At 45.9% G+C, this 18,106-nt stretch overlaps 1 protein-coding gene across 9 annotated transcripts in view; it reads left to right on the top strand.

The window, feature by feature from the left end:
* SLC8A3 (solute carrier family 8 member A3) overlaps positions 1-18,106 on the top strand; it is a 146,853-nt gene that overhangs the window by 118,201 nt on the left and 10,546 nt on the right. For 3 of the 9 annotated variants that reach the window (XM_045060130.1, XM_011283302.4, XM_011283300.4), the window contains exons 3-4: positions 9,520-9,626; positions 17,275-17,292. In XM_045060130.1, coding sequence (XP_044916065.1) covers positions 9,520-9,626; positions 17,275-17,292 — 125 coding nt within the window. Of the gene's footprint in view, positions 1-9,519; positions 9,627-12,190; positions 12,295-17,274; positions 17,293-18,106 lie in introns of those variants that run through there. The other 6 variants (XM_011283308.4, XM_011283301.4, XM_019833212.3 and 3 more) reach the window with 5 other exon arrangements.

Raw genomic sequence — 18,106 nt, 5'->3', positions numbered from 1 at the left:
AAGGAAGGGAGAAAGGGAGAGAAGAAGGAATATCTCCAGGGTGAGCACAAGCATGGCATGTTTTGAGCATAATGAGGAGAATTGAAGTGTAGAGTTTGTGTGGGGAAGTGTGAGAAGATAAAGGGATGGATGGATGGATGGACGGACACTACAGAGAGCTTTCAATTCCTGGGATGAAGGGTTCAGTCTTTATCCTCTATGAAAGAATGGAGAGAATAAAAATTTATTATGTAAAATATTTTCTACTGTAGAGCTGCCCTACAAGGCCTGACAGCTTTCAGAAGAAAGGATGCCTATTTTAGAAGACTGCTTTTCTGGGGTGCCTGGGTGACTCAGTCAGTTAAGCATCCCACTTCAGCTCAGGTCATGATCTCACAGCTCATGGGTTCGAGTCGTGTGCCAGGCTCTATGTGATAGCTCAGAGCCTGGTGCCTGCTTCAGATTCTGTCTCTCTCTCTCAAAAATAAATAAACATTAAAAAAATGTTTTTTCTAAGAAATAAAAGTTCCATCACTTTGCCCTGACCTTTGGGAAACAGAGTGAGTGGGCCCTTTGGGGATTTTGGTACCACTTTGCCTCTGACCATATCCTAAAGCCTAGATCTGTAATCATACAGTCATCTCAGATGTGCTTTTCCCTTTAGCCACAGGTAAGAAGCTCTTCAGGCATTGGGGAAGTGGATATTTGGGAGAGCAAGTGAATCAGTCATGAGCTGCAGTGCCCAGTTATGAGCCCAGACATTCCAGAATGGACAGAATGACCACCAAATCATCAAACTTGTGGGTATGTGCCCATGGACATGCCCAGCAGTCAGGAGTTAGCTAAAAGCGGAGACAAAATGTTCCTACAGTTTTGCCTGGGGGAAGCTGTATCTTTGTGGGTTTTCTCTGATCAGCTCAGGTAGTCATAGCTATAAAGAAGCTACAAGCAGCTTGGAAGGGCCCAGAATAGATGCCAAAGAGCACAGATCCTGTGCATGCTCCTCCATGCACACCCAAACCCCCTCCCTCCCAATTTGCACCTCCCTGCCTGCCCACCCTCTCACCCACTTGACCACCCGCCCCCCAAGTTGTAGTAAGTTCTTCAGCAAAATCCATCTCTCTGCCTCAGCCTGTCCCATGTGGCTGTTGGTTCCGGTATGTGTGTGGAGTAGTGAGTGAATCACACAAGAGTCTGCCAAGCAGGGCTGCTGCTTACAGTTGTGCAGGCTGAGCATTGCATAAAGACCCTTGAATGGAGGCTAAAAATCCAACCAGTTCTCTCCATGCCAAGCCCAGCACCATGTGTGGCTATGCAAGCCAGAGGAAGGCGCCCTGCCCTTGCCAGGCTGTGTATCTCCAGGGCTGTATCTTTTCTCCATTTTGTACAAAGGTGCTGTAGAGCCTAGCAGTGGCCCTGCCATCAGGACAAAGTATTCTGATTACAAAATAGATACAGTAAGACAGTTTCAAGAGATCATTTGGCTCAGTTCCTGACTTTGTAAAATAAGCAAGCCTCTCATATTTCTTTTTTTTTTTAAATTTTTTTTTCAACGTTTATTTATTTTTGGGACAGAGAGAGACAGAGCATGAGTAGGGGAGGGGCAGAGAGAGAGGGAGACACAGAATCAGAAACAGGCTCCAGGCTCTGAGCCATCAGCCCAGAGCCCGACGCGGGGCTCGAACTCACGGACCGCGAGATCGTGACCTGGCTGAAGTCGGACGCTCAACCGACTGCGCCACCCAGGCGCCCCATCTTGTCTATTGTTGTGTAACACGTTGTCCGTAAACTGAGAGGCTTAACACAATATCCATTTAGTATCTCACAGTTCTGTAGTTCAGAAGTTCTGGTACTGTGTGGCTAAGTTCTCTGCTCAGGGTCTCACAAGGCTGAAATCAAGATGTTGGCTGAATTGGGCTCCTGTCTAGAAGCTCTGAGGAAATGCCTGCCTCCCAAGTTCACTCAGGTTGTTGACAGAATCCTATTTCTTGGGGCTTTGAGCCTGAAGGTCTCATTCCTTGCTGTCATTCAGGGACCACTCTGCTGCTGAAGGCTGCCTGCATTCCCACTCATGTGACACCCTTCATCTTTAAACTGGAAACAATGTGTTGAGTCCTTCTCATGGTTCAAATCTCTGGCTTCCCCTTCTTCTTGGGCCAGAGAAAGCTCCCTGCTTTTAAGGGCCCATGTGATGGAACCAGGCCCACCTGGATAATCTCCTTATTTTAAGGTCAACAATATACCATATCATATAACATTATGGGCGTGATATTTCAACTGTGCTATATAATATACTATATCATATAACATTATGGAAGTTTGCCAGAGTTTATTCATGGGTTCCAGGGATTAGGACAGAACATCTTCAATGGAACTTTTAGAAATTTGACCTACCACAGCTTCCTCACCCACCCACATTCCTTTTAAAAGCCAAATCTCTGTTTTATTCTCAAATTTTTAAATTCTGGTTAGTTAACATACAGTGCAATATTGGTTTCAGGAGTAGAATTCAGTGATTCATCACTCACATACAACACCCAGTGCTCATCGTAACAAGTACCCTCCTTAGTACCCATCACCCAGCTAGCCTATCCCTCCACCCATCTCCCTCCATCCACCCTTTGTTCTCTATCATTAAGAGTTTCCTATGATTTGTTTCCCTCTCTTTTTCCCCCTCCTATAGTTCATCTGTCTTGTTTCTTAAATTCCATGTATGAATGAAACCATATGGTATTTGTTTTTCTCTGACTTGTTTCGCTTAGCATAATACACTCTAGCTCCATCCACGTCAGTGTAAATGGCAAGATTTCATTTAAAAGCCAAATCTTCGAGTCTTTTTTCCAAAGGCTTCTTTGAATAAACCCAGTCATACCTTACTTTATCAGATAGTTACCTGTTTTGAGGAAACACTAGCATGGGTAAAATCTTTTGTAAAAATCAGTCAGAACCACCTTTTGTCATCCTAACATCTCTTAAACATTTTAGTAGACTCTGACACTGTCAGTGGTGTGCTGGAACGAAATCCTACTAGTTTATAAGAGCTTGTTGTTAAATGTTTGGGAATTTTGCAAGTTGGTTATTAAAACTTAGTAGCTTGAAATTGACTACAGTGGGAGTATTTACACTATGGAAGGCGTATGCCACAAATCAGAGTTCCTATTTTTTTTTCTCCCCCAGACAGCTGGTTTACCAGTATACCACTGGGTATGGACCTTTACAGGTCATCTACTTGACTTTCTATAGCATGCAGGAGTCCTTTCCATGACCATTTTCATGCATGGTCACCAACCTACTTTTTAATACCACCAGGAATGGGGCAGCCACTCCCTTATAAGCCAGTTCATCTTATTGATGTGATGATACTTGGTAGAGTCGAAGCCTGCCTCCCTGCCAACAGCCTCGGTGCTTTGGAAACAGTATTTGTGACAGCCCCAGAATCATTTGGAGTGGTGTCATCTTCTGCAACAGACCTCTCTCCCATGGGTCCACACATCAGACCTCATTTAGAAGCACAGTCTTGAGACCCACACTGAGTTCAAATCCCAAGTCTGCCCCTTATTTAGCTATGGCCTTGGGCAAGTCTCTTAACTGTTCTGAGCGTCCAGGTCCTCAGCTATAAAATAGAGATAAAAATAGTATCTAATTCGTTGGTTATGGTCAACATTCAATGAGATAGTACACGCAGAGAGAATAGCACCTTACCTGGCACGTTCCTATCTTACGGGTTTGTCGTGAGGATTAATTTACTAATATAAGTAAAGTGTCTGAAGAGGACAGTGCCTGGCATGAGGTGAGCACCATATAAATATTAGTAAATTAATTTGAAACTTGGTTTCTACACCCTTCACCATACTAGTCACCCTACTCTGGGTGCACTCCAATTTCCCCTTCAAAATGTAGTCTCAAAATGGACCTGATAACTCCAGCCTTTGGCTGAAACGCTAGCCTTTGATTCCAGCCTCCTTCTCCCTGACTGGCACTAACATTTGAGAAGCTCTCCTATTTTCCCAAAGTTTTTAATAGAATCAGAGAGACTTCTCCAAGGAGTCTTGGGCCCTAGACCAACACTAGCATGGGGGTGTACTGGTCGCTTGTTAGAAATGCAGGATCTCAGGCACACCCTGGACCTACTTAATCCAAATCTGCATTTTAACAAGATCCCAGATGATGCATAGGCAATCAAAATTTGAGAAGCACTGTTTTGGGGACCCTTTGGACACCTGTTTTCAAGAGGAAGTCAATCAGGGCACTATAAACCTTTTCATGAGACAAGGAATCTTTCCCCCAGACCTTGGTAAGGGTGAGGGGAATGTCAGTGTTGGGCTGTCAGGGTGTGGTTGGAGATGGGAGGGCCTTTTCTGCCCCAAATCAGGGCCAGAAACCTGCCAGGGGAAGAGGAGGGGTCTGCTCTGGTGCCCAACTAGAAAGAGAAAGAAGACTTAAAATATCTCAACACAGAGATGTGAGGCTTCTGAACGCTGCCCCAGAAAAGCTGAAAGGTCCACCGTCAGCTCTGTCCCGCAGCCCCGGCTCAAGGAAGCTTTCTGAGCATTAGCTGGCCTGGAGCAGCCAGGATACATTTAGAAAAAATGAAAAAGGACCCTTCTCGATGTGGTGAAGAGTCATTTAGTAGAAATCAGAAGGGAAGAAGTCACCAAGTCAGAGACTACTTCTAGCAAGGGAGGCCAAAGGGTTAGGAAGCCACCTACTCACCAACGCAATGCAGATCCGCATGTTAACCTTAATTCTCACCTGCCGCCTGGATTTAAATGGGAGACCTCTGTGGTTCCTCACTGTGGCCACAGCTCAGGGCTGGCATCCAGAGTTGATCCACCTGCTTATAGGAAACAAACTGTAGGAGTAATAAGGTAATAAGCTAAAATCCCAGTTCTGCTGGGTACGAGCTGTGTGACTCTGGGAAAGTTACTGAACCTCTCTGAGAATTTGTTTTCTCCTCTTTAGAGTGGAAGCAATAATACCTATGTTATTCGGCTGACGTGGGAATGAAATAAGAAAGTCCCCATGGTGTTGAGATTGTAAATGTATATATTATCTTAGATTCCTTCCTTGTATAAAGCCAAATCCACAGGGCCCTCCTCCAATACAGTATTCACCATTCCACAAAGAAATGCTGCCTCCTCTCCCTTTCACCCTAAAGGAACTCAGTGGCTAAAGAGCACCTTTCCCTTGGCAGTACCCTGAGGACCAGAGGCCTGATTTGGAATTGGGTGTCCTCAAGGCACAGGAATGTTCTGAGAGGCCAGCCAGGGAGCCCAGAAGTGGGTTTCCTAATCCCTCTGTTGTTGGTGGGAGATTCCCCCGGGGACATCTTTTCCGAGCAGTGTAGCCCCGTCTTAGCTGGACGTGCTACGTGCTTTGGCTCCTCCCTCAGCAGAAAGTTGGAGAAGCAGGGCAGGTCAGAGCCCTGCCCAGCCTCACCCCATGCATTCAGTCCCGGCTTGTTGTTGTAGAGCTTCTCCCATAGACAGACAAATGGAGCGGGCTAGTCAGCTCAGGGTTTAGATGGATGACATTGGGCTTCTGGTCTCTTTGTCCCTCTGGAAATCCTTAGGCGTTCTATCAGAATAGCGTTTTGTTGTTGATCCTAATGAGTGTTTGCTGCAAAGAGGCAGATGTGTTCTCAGGCGTGTTCGAAATCCACCTTTAGTCCCTCAGCAAGTCATGAGCGAGGGCCTCCTCCGTGCCGGGTGCTAGGACGGGGGCAGCAAGTGAGACAGGCTCCCTGTCACCGTGGCCCTTACCTTCCAGTATGGACAGACTGTGGGCAAGTAAGTTAACAAACTAACCAGCTAACTTCAGGCTGTGATTAGTGCACTGGAGGAAACAAGCAGGTGGGACACGAGGGAAAGTGACCTGTGGCAGGGAGGTAGAGACGATGGGGAGGAAAGATACTGAAGAAGGTCACATGGCCATGGAAGGCCTCTCCTAGGCCTTCCATGCTTACGTGGAGACCCAAAGGTTGAGGGTAAGGACAGACCCAGGCACAGAGAACAAGCAAGGACGATGCCCAAAGTGGGAAGGGGCTTGATTTAAGGAACAGAAGCAGGGGCACCTGGGTGGCTCAGTTGGTTAAGCATCCGACTTCAGGTCAGGTCATGATCTCACGGCTTGTGAGTTTGAGCTCTGCATCGGGCTCTGTGCTGACAGCTCAGAGCCCACAGCCTTCTTTGGATTCTGTCTCTTTTTCTGCCCCTCGTCCCCCCTCAAATATAAATACATGTAGAAAATTTTTTTTAAAAATTGAAGGAACAGGAAGAAAGACCAGTGTATCTGGGTCTCACAAGCAAGGGGAGAACGTTATGAATGGAATCATTGAGGTCACCAGCAGCTGATGATCTAAGATACTATAGACCATGATAAGGACTTTGTATTTATTCCAATTACAGGGGTGTGATGGGATGCAGCATTTTTTTTAAATTTTTTTTTAACGTTTTTATTTATTTTTGAGACAGGGAGAGACAGAGCATGAACAGGGGAGGGTCAGAGAGAGGGAGACACAGAATTGGAAGCAGGCTCCAGGCTCTGAGCTGTCAGCACAGAGCCCGACGTGGGGCTCGAACTCACGGACCGTGAGATCATGACCTGAGCCGAAGTCGGCCGCTTAACTGACTGAGCCACCCAGGCGCCCCCAGAATTGTATTTTTAATGGACAATCCTGGGTTGTTATGGGGTTAGGAATTGAAGGAAGCGGCAAAGGCAGCGATCTCTCTTAGGAGGCTATTACCAAGTTCAAGGGAGAGGCAATGTTGTTTTGCTCTAGGTCTTGGTAGCAGAGGGAAAGATGGTGGCAGGTGTATTAGGGTTGAGGTGGGGTCGAGAGGGAAGGGTGAGGAAAAGGAGGGGATCAGGGGTGATCCCAGGTTTGGATAGACGATGTTGCTGTTGACTGAAATGAGGAAGAACACGCCTGGAAAGAGAACTCAAGACCTGGCTGGTGATTCTCACTCAGTTTAAATGTTCTTGTGGCTTCATTTGGGTTGGGCAGAACTGCAAGCTTACTTGGTTTTCTAGAGCTGGAAGGGATTTCTCATGCTTCCAGGCAAGGTAACGCCTTAACTCCAAACAGATGTGATGCCTTCCCCGTGACTGATCTGAGTGAGGGAGTCTCACACCCCATCTCCTCCCCTCACTACACCCTCCAGCCAGTGGCCCCAGCCAGCTACCCTCACTTCCTTATGCCACCACTAATGTCTGTCCTCATTGCCCTGTCTTCCACTGAGTTGTCGATGGCATCTCTTATTCTATTTATCCGTTCACTAAAAATCACAAGCACAATGTCTTATGACATGTGGTCTGTCCAGCCCAGAGCTTGTTGCTGACAAGGCCACAATTTGAAAAATGTGAGTCAGTATCTATGCTCTCACCCTTAACATTACAAGCCCCTCTAAGAGCTCATTTGGGGTCGATCATCCTGCATTAGCCAGTCCTTTCTTGACCTGACTTCTGTCCAACCTGTACCATGTCTTGGGTCACCAGTTCTATGTATTGATTTCCCCTTATTTTCTGCCTTAATGATTGGAGATATAATACTTTCAGATGCCAAATTGGGGTCATATTACTTTTAAGGAATAATAGTTGCTATTTAGGAAACACGTACTAAGGATCATGCACCCCACCAAGCACTTCACATGCGTTATCGGGGTGGGAGGGAGGGGAAAGTGGGTGATGGGCATGGAGGAGGGCACCTGTTGGGATGAGCACTGGGTGTTGTATGGAAACCAGTTTGACAATGAATTTCATATTAAAAAAAAAAAAAAGAACGCTCTGAAGTAGATATTCGTACTCTGCTTTATGTATGAGACTTGAAGAGCCTTAGCAAGTTGTCCAAGGTCACCCAGCTCGTGAGAATTGGAGGCTGGATTTGATCTCAGGTCCTCGTCTCTAATACCAGTGCCGCTGCTCTCAAGGAAGAAAGGCCAAAGAGGCCTCTCAGAGCTTGAACGTTCATGCTTTCTGTGGTGGCCAGCCAGGATTGTATGGGATAGGGATGGGTGTGGGTTTGGAGTCTTTGATTTTGAAACAGTGGGCTGGCAGGGGCCAGGATGTATTAGTAACTGCTATTAATTCACTTCAGGAACGACAGACCTACATTTGTTTCTGTAGGATCCACAATGTGGACAGAGGAAGCTCTGTAGACATCCAGCACTCTTAACAGTGACTCAGGAAAGCTTGGGAGAGCAGAGAGGTTGTCCCAAGTCAGAGTATAAAGATATTCCTACTTTATATGAAAATAAAGGCAGGTGCTAAAGGCCTCAGCCTCCTCAACAAAGGGCAGGCCTCGGGCCCCCCAAGTCTGAGAGAGCGCATGCCCAGGGGCTCCTGTGTGCATCCCTTCATCCCGCTGCTGATGGGAGACTCAGCTGCATGTGTGCCCCTCCACCAGTGTCCCATACCCTCTGCGAAAGGCCTCAGGTGGAGTCTGGTCCTGAAATGTCCCCATTATTAAGCAAAGGTTGGGAGAGGCCCAGGTCCATCTTTGTTTTTAAAGCTTTTAGTAATAGAAAAAGAAAGAAAGAAAGAAAGAAAGAAAGAAAGAAAGAAAGAAAGAAAGAAAGAAAGAGAAAGAGAGAAACGGAAGGAAGGAAGGAAGGAAGGAAGGAAGGAAGGAAGAAAGGAAGGAAGGGGGAGGGAGAGAAAAGAAAAGAGAAAAATGCAAATCAGGACTACTAAAATTGGTTTATATTTTTCAATGTTTAAATTAATGAAACATCTTTTAACATAAAAACAATATAATTGTGTTAGTCACAAAATCACTGTAGGATGTATAAGGCAGCCGTGATTCGGAGCGTCCTAGAGTTAATGTGATCCAGTCAGTGCACCCTTGGGGCTGCAGGGTTCATTTGCAGGTAGGCTTGTAGTTTCTGCACCCAGTTATGAATTACCAGAATGCGTGACTTGAGCCACATGGCCCTCCTGGCTTCCCCGTGGTAGTCACTGCCACAGAGAAAGAGAAAAGTCCTTCTATTTCCAGGCAAGACTCCCACAGGCCATCGTGCCCCCCCCCATCTGTGTCCCTTCTATAACATGAGCCTTTCAGAGCAACACCTGCTCATTTCAAAAGTCAAAGACTTAAAAAAAAAATTCTCTCTTGTCCTCAAAGCAAGAGGGCTAAGGAAACAAACACTACAGAGGACCTAAGTGCTTGAGCTGTGATATATCTTTAATTCAGTGCTCTGACGACTGCCCTGGGATGCTGTAAGCATTATTTAGCCTGTTTGCGTATCAGTTACATTATTTGTCCAGGGTTACGTGGCATATCTCAGATTAGAACCCAAAACTTTTGACTTTCCAGTCTTCGAGTCTGACCATGCCACGAAGCCACACAAAGCCTAAGAGGAGCCCAGTGAACCTGGAAGGGGGTCTGGGGCAGCCCCTCTCCTCTGTGCCCTCGTGGTGTTGGGGACACATTTTGACCTTTCTGGATCTTTCCACTGTTTTCATTCTCTTCCTGTTCCTTCTCCCAGCTGGCTGGCCCCCCACTGTGCTCCTTGCTTATGATACTTATTTTTCCATCCACAGCAAAACAATTCACATCAAGGTAATTGATGATGAGGCGTATGAGAAAAACAAGAATTACTTCATTGAGATGATGGGCCCCCGCATGGTGGATATGAGTTTTCAGAAAGGTGTAGTACCCTGTCCTCCACACTAACGTTAACATTCTTCTCTCCCCTCCTCTTCTAGTTCTTCCTGTCTCCAATCCGTTTGTCTTCTCTTCCCCTTTCTTCTACCTCTCTGGTTCACGTTCCTTTGTTTTCTTTCTTGTTCTCTCTTTTCCTTTCTTTCCACCTCTCCCTCTCCTCTCTCTGATCCTAGCTCTGTCCTAACACCTGCCAGCCTGTCACATGGTATCCATAAGAAGGATGTTTAAGAGTCGGTGGTAGTTTTTGTGGGATGGGGAAATGGATATGGGGGAAAACAGAGAGTGGGGAGAGAGAGAGAGAAAGTCAGCCAGAGCCCAGAGTATTATATGTGCGGCTCTCTGCTTCTCCTGGATGGCTTTATATATGGGAAAGAAAAAGACCATGTAGCACAGCACCAGCAGGAGGGCAGCACTTGAGAAACTGGCCCAGATGCTCAGCACAGATGTCCATGGGCAGACATTGAGAATCAATGTATTTGGACTTGGGTTCTATTTGTGGTTCATCCCATTCCCCCAAAGCAGCCCTTAGGAGCCATCCATTTCACCATAGTCCTTTTGTCAAGGTGTGTTTCTCTCTCTGACCTTGATTGAGCTGAAAGTACAGGTTTGAGCTTCAGGTCTAGGTCGCAGGCCTACCTGTTGGACTCTGTTTTCCCTGCAAAGAGCATCCAGGTAGACAGGTGGCAGACGAGCTAGAATAGTGGGAGAGGGGATTCTGACTTGAGTGGAAGCTTTCCCAGAAGATCACAGGATTTCTCAGAGTAGATGGAGCCTTTGACTTCAATGTAAATGACCACACACATATCCCGGACTTCCAATGGGCAGGTCAGAACATCCTCTTCTGGACAGACCATCTATGTAGAGGGGAGCGGCCAGTATTCGGGGAAGCATTCCTTCCCTGGCAGGGCCATCAATCGTGTCCCTCCAGGCCAAGCCCTTGGTCATAGAGCACACCATTTCCAACCCACAGCAGAGTCCCTGCAGGGGAAAAACTGCCAGGCTCCTATTTCTTAGACAGCCAGAGGTTCCCATATCTAGGGCCTAGAGAGAGGTTCCTAGAAAATTCTTCTTGTTAGTCATTTAGCTTTGTCTTTTGTCTACTCAGCAAGGTATGTAAAGGTGTCCCACAATAGTACCAAAAAGGGTGACCGAAAATGTACTTGTGAAACACGCACACACAAAACACAAACACACACCAAATCTTGTGTTCAACAAACCATCTCAGATCAGTCTACCACTTTATAGATGGCAAAGCTGAGCACGTCTTCAGAATGGAAGGGGAACATCAGAGGCTCTGATTAGACATCTTAGGTTATTGTTTGTTAGCACCTCTTTGCCCTTTAGAGAGCATTTAGGTCCCAGGCCAAAAACAAAGCAAGCAGGAAAGAAAAATCATGGCTCACTACTGAGGCCCGCCAACCCCACTGTGGGTCCATGGAGGACCAAGATGGGAAAAGAAAAATCATGGCTCACTACTGAAGCCCGCCAACCCCACTGTGGTTCCATGAAGGACCAAGATGGGGATGATCCAGGCCCCATAGCAACTTCTCCCACGACAGCAGGGCTGAACCAGCGTCATGCCAGTCTTCGGAGGGGAGTGATTTTCAAGGAAACTTTGCTTCCCTGAATGATTTGTTTTTAAAAGACAACATGCTTTGTTGAGATAACCCAGAAATGAATTGGAACCTCCATCACCTTTTCCCCCAGAGCCCAGATAATCAGCATTTAAGGAAGCCAGCCTTGGGACATATCACCCTATGTGATAGAAGTATAAAGGTGATTTAGAATTTGATGACTTCTATCATTTTCTTTACATTTTCCCAGGAGTGCATCAGCCATAAATATTAAAGCAGTCCTATATCATATTGTAGTTAATACATACTTATTTTAGTTCCCACCACTGAAGCCCTGAGGTAAAGAATGACAAAGATAATAGAATTCTGCCTTCCTTTCTCTCTCTCGCTGTCTCTCTCTCTCGTTTCCCTTCCTCATAAATACTTTAAAATTTTCTTTATGAGGCTCACATAAGAAGTGAGCATAGACACAAGGAAGGAAAACGAGACCCCAGCTAGGCACTGTTGACACATTTCCTGTTGTAGAAGAATCATTTCCAATGGGCCGGTAATTTACCTGCTTCCCAAAGAAATGCCAGTTACCATGTGACACCCAATGGAATGCGCTGCCTGACTCACCTCCTACTAACTATCAGCAGGATCTAAACTGACTCCTTCCCACCATCACCTCCTTTGTCCTTCCCCTTTCCCTCCTGTCCCCCTGGAACCCTTCCTTTGCCCACTTTTCCTTGTCCCCTGGCTCCCTTTCCTTCATACCCAGAAGGACAACTACGACCAAGGAGACAAGAAAAGCTGAGACCATTTTTTTTATATGAGAAATATACAATCCACCATAGTCCCGTCAAATGCCACCATGGCGGGACTGGGCTGCATGTACCAGGAGTGATGGGGAATGATTTTAAAGGCTGTGCTCCAAATGACAAACCAACCTACCGACCCAGTCGACACACTCTCTCTCTTGTTGTCCCTACAGGAAAACCATAAGGGTTAAAATAGTAGATGAGGAGGAATACGAAAGGCAAGAGAATTTCTTCATTGTCCTTGGTGAACCGAAATGGATGGAACGTGGAATATCAGGTGTGAGATTCTTTAAAAAACAAAACAAAATAAAACGACAACAACAAAAAGAAAGATAAAAAAAAATTTAACTGAAAAGCAACAGCAGCAAAAAGCAACTCTATTTTTCTCCCCCCATTTTCTTCCCTTTTCCTTTTTCCTCTTTTTGACCAATGGACTTTTTTATTCTTTTCCCTCCTGTATTCTCGCTCTCACCCTGTTTCGGTGTCATCTCTGCCTTCTTAGCCTTAGCTGATTACCAAGTCCTCCTTTCCCACCTTCTGGACAGCGCTGCAGCCTGAACTCCTCATTACCCTACTGAGTTACTTCCTTCCGCCTTGTGCTCCAATGATCTGATCACCACTGTCCCCTGCACTCTCCCCCACAGCCCCCACACATACATGTAACCTGTAAATGTGGAAACTCCTTGGTGGGTGGGGAGGAGAAGAAAAAGAAAGGAATGTGATGCCATGCATGTCTGTGCCCCTTCCCTGCCTTCTTCCCCTCCCACCCCTTACCCTCGAGCCTGGATTGAATGGGGAAGGGTCTGGGCTGGGGGCTGGGGCCCATGTTGCAATGATGCTTTGACAGTTTTCTGCTGCATTCCCCAACCTTCCTTGAGTGCTTGGCAGGTTATTCACTTGCAGAGGGGTTCATAGGCCCCTCTGCCCTTCATGGAGGTAAGTGTTTTATCTGACTATTTCACAGTTGGGGAGACCATGGTATGAAAGGGTATACCAATTGTCAGAGCCCACAGCTTCTGAGACCTCTCTGAGAGACAGCTGGCTTCTGAGGTGGTCATACAATCTGGAGTCCTGAACTGTTCTTCCTCCACTTGATATCCATCCCGTCTCATTCCACCTCTATTCCTAGCCCAAGGTAGAGAACTTTATTTAGACTACTTGAGGACAGTGCAATCCCTAAAGCAGAAAATTGAGAGTCTGAAAAAAGAAGGAAGTAATTCCAGGTATGGGAATCTTCCCAGCCAGAGGGCCTCGGAAAAGGAATGACATTGAGCAGGCCCAGAGTGTTGACTCAATGGGTTTTCTAATAGAAGGGCCTCTAAATGGTGTAGTTGGTGTTGATCCCTGAGAAGCAAGACGGCCCACAGGAGTCTGCCTTTGCTTGGCATCTGCAAATAGGCATGTCACCCAGATCCCAAGATAACCCTCATCCCACACCAGAGAAGTGGCCTCATCTTCTCTCTTCCTCAAGACATGCATCTTGGAATACCTGCTAGGGCTCCATTACTCAGGGACTGATTATGTTGCAACCAAGGAAGATACAAGGAAAGATTTCCTCCCTTGAAGACAATGATTGTAAACCACTACTTCAGAAGTGTTGGAGGAATCTATGTGGGAATGGAAAAGGGTGCTCTTGGGAAATACCAAGAGAAGGACTTTCACACTCCCCTTCAGAAGAGGTATGCTTCTGGGACCCTCAAGGAAGATGGAACAGTGAGACCCACTTGTTTTTCAAAAAAGGATGATTATTCTTCAGTTATTTTCATATTCACATGACAGAGAGCAGCATAAAGCCTTTCATTCAAGGACAGTTGCTAAGAAATCCAGCAACTGTACTCCTGAAGGCTACCGACAGGTATGATTGATCAGTTTTCACTGTCTTCTGGGGACTCTCTCTGCAAATCTGACCAGTTCTATGTCCACCCAGGTCTGGATATGCCTAGTGTTCTAGAGACAAAAGCCATCTCCATCTTCCATTACTCATCTTCCCCTCACCACCTGATAAGATGTCGCCATGAACCTGGCTTCCAGAATGCAGGAAAAAAAATCTCTAGTTCCATTGCTTAGATTATGTTCCTGCCGATCCTCCAGTTACTACCGCTGAGAATATTCTCAGAAATCGTCTCAACACCTGCCCTACCTCATTCCCACCTCCCTTGTATCCATTGTAAGCTAGTTTACAATGGCCTTAGATGTCTGCTGCATCTTCATGATTGGTTAGATGCAGCAGACATCTAAGGCCATTGTAAATTAGCTTAATCAATTTCCACAGTCTCTGCTACTTAGGTGCAAATGAAAGCAGCACAAAATGATCAGGGTAGCTGGAAAGAAGGCAGTGGCTCCAGACAAGAAGAATGGGTTACAAGTCCACCCATGACTTTATTCCACCATTAAAGAGGCTTTTCATTTCTGCCTCCCCAATAAACCCTGATCAACAGCAGGACAGAGAGTGACCCAAGATACACCTTGTGCTCTTCAAGAGACTCAGCCAAATGCAAAAATGCCTTTGTCTACTCTCCATTTGAGACTCTCCCACCACCCCCACCCCCTTTTCTGAACTGGGCTCTTTGTCCAATGAGATGTCAGCAAAGGCTTAGTGGAACTTAGTCCTGGAGAGGGAGTAGGTGAGCAGGCAGGTATCCTCCAGATCTTCCCGGTGACCAAGATGCCAAAATGGAAGATGCCAATAGGAAATATGTGCATTTCCAGACGTGGTCTCTTGTCTAATTTCAGTTTCTTCAGATTTTCCCATATTTTGGCATTAGACCATAAGGTAAAAGGTCATACAACTTGATTGTCTAGACTCAGAATCAAATGAAAACCCATCCTGATTTTCAGAATTCCCTGGTGTTCTCAGGGTGAGAAGCTGTACAGTAGAAATTGCTTTTCATTATCACTGCTGCATGGGAGAGTCTCAGGCATTCAGAACAGCATAGACTTTGCATGGTCAAAATGACAATTGCATTACAAAAAAAAAAAAAAAAGCCTGTATTTGAAATAGCAGATTCTATTCTTGGCAAACAAAACAGACTTGAGAGGTGAAATTAAATGCTCTAGACGAGCTAGAGGAGGGGAAAAGGGAGGATGAATAGGAAACACGGTTGCCCTGGCATAGAGTAAACACCCGAGTCCAGAAGTAGGCATCTGAGATCAACACTGAGCAGCATGGTCAAGGCTGTTGGGCCTGGACACTGAAAGCCTCATGTGGAAAGGATAGCATTCTCCCCCAGTCATAGGGCCTGTTCGTGCCCCCTCTTACCACATCAATGGGCTCACCCTGACAAGCTGCCCAGATGCTTCCAATTACTCACAGAACTATGCTATTTCCTGTATGTCCCTGGGGTATGTGAGCAGGGATAAATGATGCTCACCTGACCCTGGGGATCAATACAGGGGAAAGTTCAGCTGCAGATTCTCTCATCAGCAGCAGCAGGAAAAACACCCTGGAGGTATTATGTCACTCAGAATTGGCCTATCTGGGTCTTGCTGACCCATCTATAACTGCTAAATGGAAAGTCTCAAATCATGTAGACAATGGCCAGAGAGTAGTACAACTCTAGCTGACTGCAAGCCCTCTCACTGTGGTAGAGATGAGCCTGGTGTTGGGAGGGACATCTGAGTGAAAACCAGGGCATCAGGGACCTTTTTGGAAGAGCTACCCCTTGTCTTGCCAACATGGGTACACTAATGTGTTCAGGTTTCTGGTTTCCACTGGAACTTGGGGGCCAGGAGAGTCTCTTCCATGCAGATCCATAGAAGGAGCAGAATGAACAAGCTTTCTTGCTATCTATCTATCTGTCTATCTGTCATCCTTCTATCTATCTCAATATAGCAAGGAGATTCACTCATCAATTACTCCCTTGGACTTCCATATGGGAGAAAGCAGAAAGTCGACCTGTTGGCCCTGTTTATGTACTGTAGAGATTCTTGATCCACATGTGTCTTCAGTGGTTGCAACTGTGCGATGATAGATCATAGACCTGAGTTGCCTTCCTAGAGATTTTTAGAGGAAACAATTCACAGACACCACCCCCACTCCTTCCTCAGCACCATCAGTCACCAGCTGTACCAAGACTATGTGGTAGGATATGCCCAGACTTTTATTTGATAAGAGCTAGGGAGTGTGGGGCTGTGCTAAGACACCAATGAGATGAAAGTGTGGTATGTCACAAGAATTTTTTAACATAAGTACAGTCCAGGGGCTAGGGATGCCCTGTGTTAGGTACGTCTAACCCAGCTTCCCAGTCCATGTAGGGGCCTTGCTATTTGTCATCTTTCATCTACAAATAGCTTTAGTATGACTCTGGTTTAGCCTGTCCTTTCTGGAACAAAAAGACCAGCATCCAGAGATGCAGCATCACTGGATCTATTACAATTGCCAAAATATGTGGCAAAAAACAAAGCTTTATTGAACACCTCCTAGTTGCAGTGACTTTGCTGGGCACAGGTGATACAAATGGTAGGAGTCCCTGGCCCTAACCTCCAGGCTGTATCTATAAAAAGATAAACCATTCAAAATAATACTCTGCAGAACTTAGCTTTTCACTAGGTCATTCTTTGAGGGGAACTCAAAAGTTCTGGCCAGTGTGGTAGCTAGGAAGCTATTTGTGGCCATGGAAATGTTACAGTCCCTGAGAAGCTAAGCATGATCTGATTATAAGGTTAGGGATAGAAGCCGCGGGACTGAGCACTGTTCACTATTTTATGCCACTGCCCACGCTGAACTCCTGTTCAAGCCCCAGGGTCATATTCTCCACTGACAAGCCAGCTACGCTGGCAAGGTTGCGACCTCTACAGTTTTCCTGGTAACTGGATTCTCATTCCTTCACAGATATGATATGATATGATATGGTATATGATATGATATGATATGATAGCCTGATAACCTGATATGATAACCTGATTCCTTAGAAGATCATGAATGACCAACTCTGTCCCTGCTCCACTCAAATGGTCCTCCCATCCTCATTGCTTTTTCCCTTGTCCCCAAGAGTTACAGGGAAGGTCCGGGGGGAAAGTCAGGCTGCAGGGCTCTGGTGCTCAGCAGTCCCTCCAGTGACTCATACCTCTTGCTGCTGCTGCTGTTGCGCATGCTCCAAATGCTGCCTTTTGCATGTGGCTGCAGAGCTCTCACCCACTAAGCTCACTGCTTTCCTTATACTGCTGCAACCACAAAGCCTGGGGACACTTTCAAGATGGGACCTTAATGCTCTTTCCTTTTCTTTCTTCCCCTTGTCTGGTATCCATTTGCAAACAGCGCTCCTGTTGTCTCCAGGTAAGAGGTGTCTTGCCCCATCTTTTCTACTTCTTGCCAGTGCCATTATTTAGTTTAAGACCAATGTCCTTTGATTTATTTAATAGGAACTGCGGGCTCGAGCTAACCTGACAAGTTCTCCTAAGGACTGAGAGGTTTATTTCCCTACTTGAAGTAATTGTGAGGAAGTTGACAATTCACTGAGCGCCACTTTTGTCAGCGGATGTGGGTAAAGGCATAGCTGGTCTTCTCTAGGACCAGGAAGAGAGTTGAAACTTACCAAAGAGATAGTGGGTCAAGACTTCTGAGTCTTAATCATCTGTCATCTCATGTTGTGGGGCAGGAGCAGATAGGGTCATGATGGGATTCGAAAGAAAATACTTTGATCTTGAGGGAACCGGGGAAAAACAACCAGGAGCTGCTGTGAGAACATGAAATGCACTTTTTAAAGAATCTGGAATTTTACTGATCCTGGAGATGTTGCATCTCATTACAGCTGAGACCTAAATTGCTAGAACTTTGGTTCATTTGTCATTTACCCTTGAAGTCACAGGTGCCGTGAACAAGAAGAAGAATTAGGATATGATGGGTGGTGCGGACAATTATCTGGCTGAAAATAGAAATCTTGGAGAATTTACTGTGGACATATTCGCATGCAGAATCTAGGTTCTGTTGTAGGACATACACCTTCTTTGAGAGCATGCTTGCATCAGTGGAATCAGATCATAAACAACATCCAACTTCGCGAGCAGATAGACAAGCATTTCCAGTATATCAGTAATACTCTCTCAGTATAGACAGCGTGAGCTATACCAGATGTCTCAATGTAAGTTAA

The sequence above is a fragment of the Felis catus genome, chromosome B3, assembly GCF_018350175.1.
Source record: "Felis catus isolate Fca126 chromosome B3, F.catus_Fca126_mat1.0, whole genome shotgun sequence".
Classification (NCBI taxonomy): domain Eukaryota; kingdom Metazoa; phylum Chordata; class Mammalia; order Carnivora; family Felidae; genus Felis; species Felis catus.
Note: the sequence above shows the minus strand (reverse complement) of the source record. Positions and strands in the feature narration are given on the sequence as shown.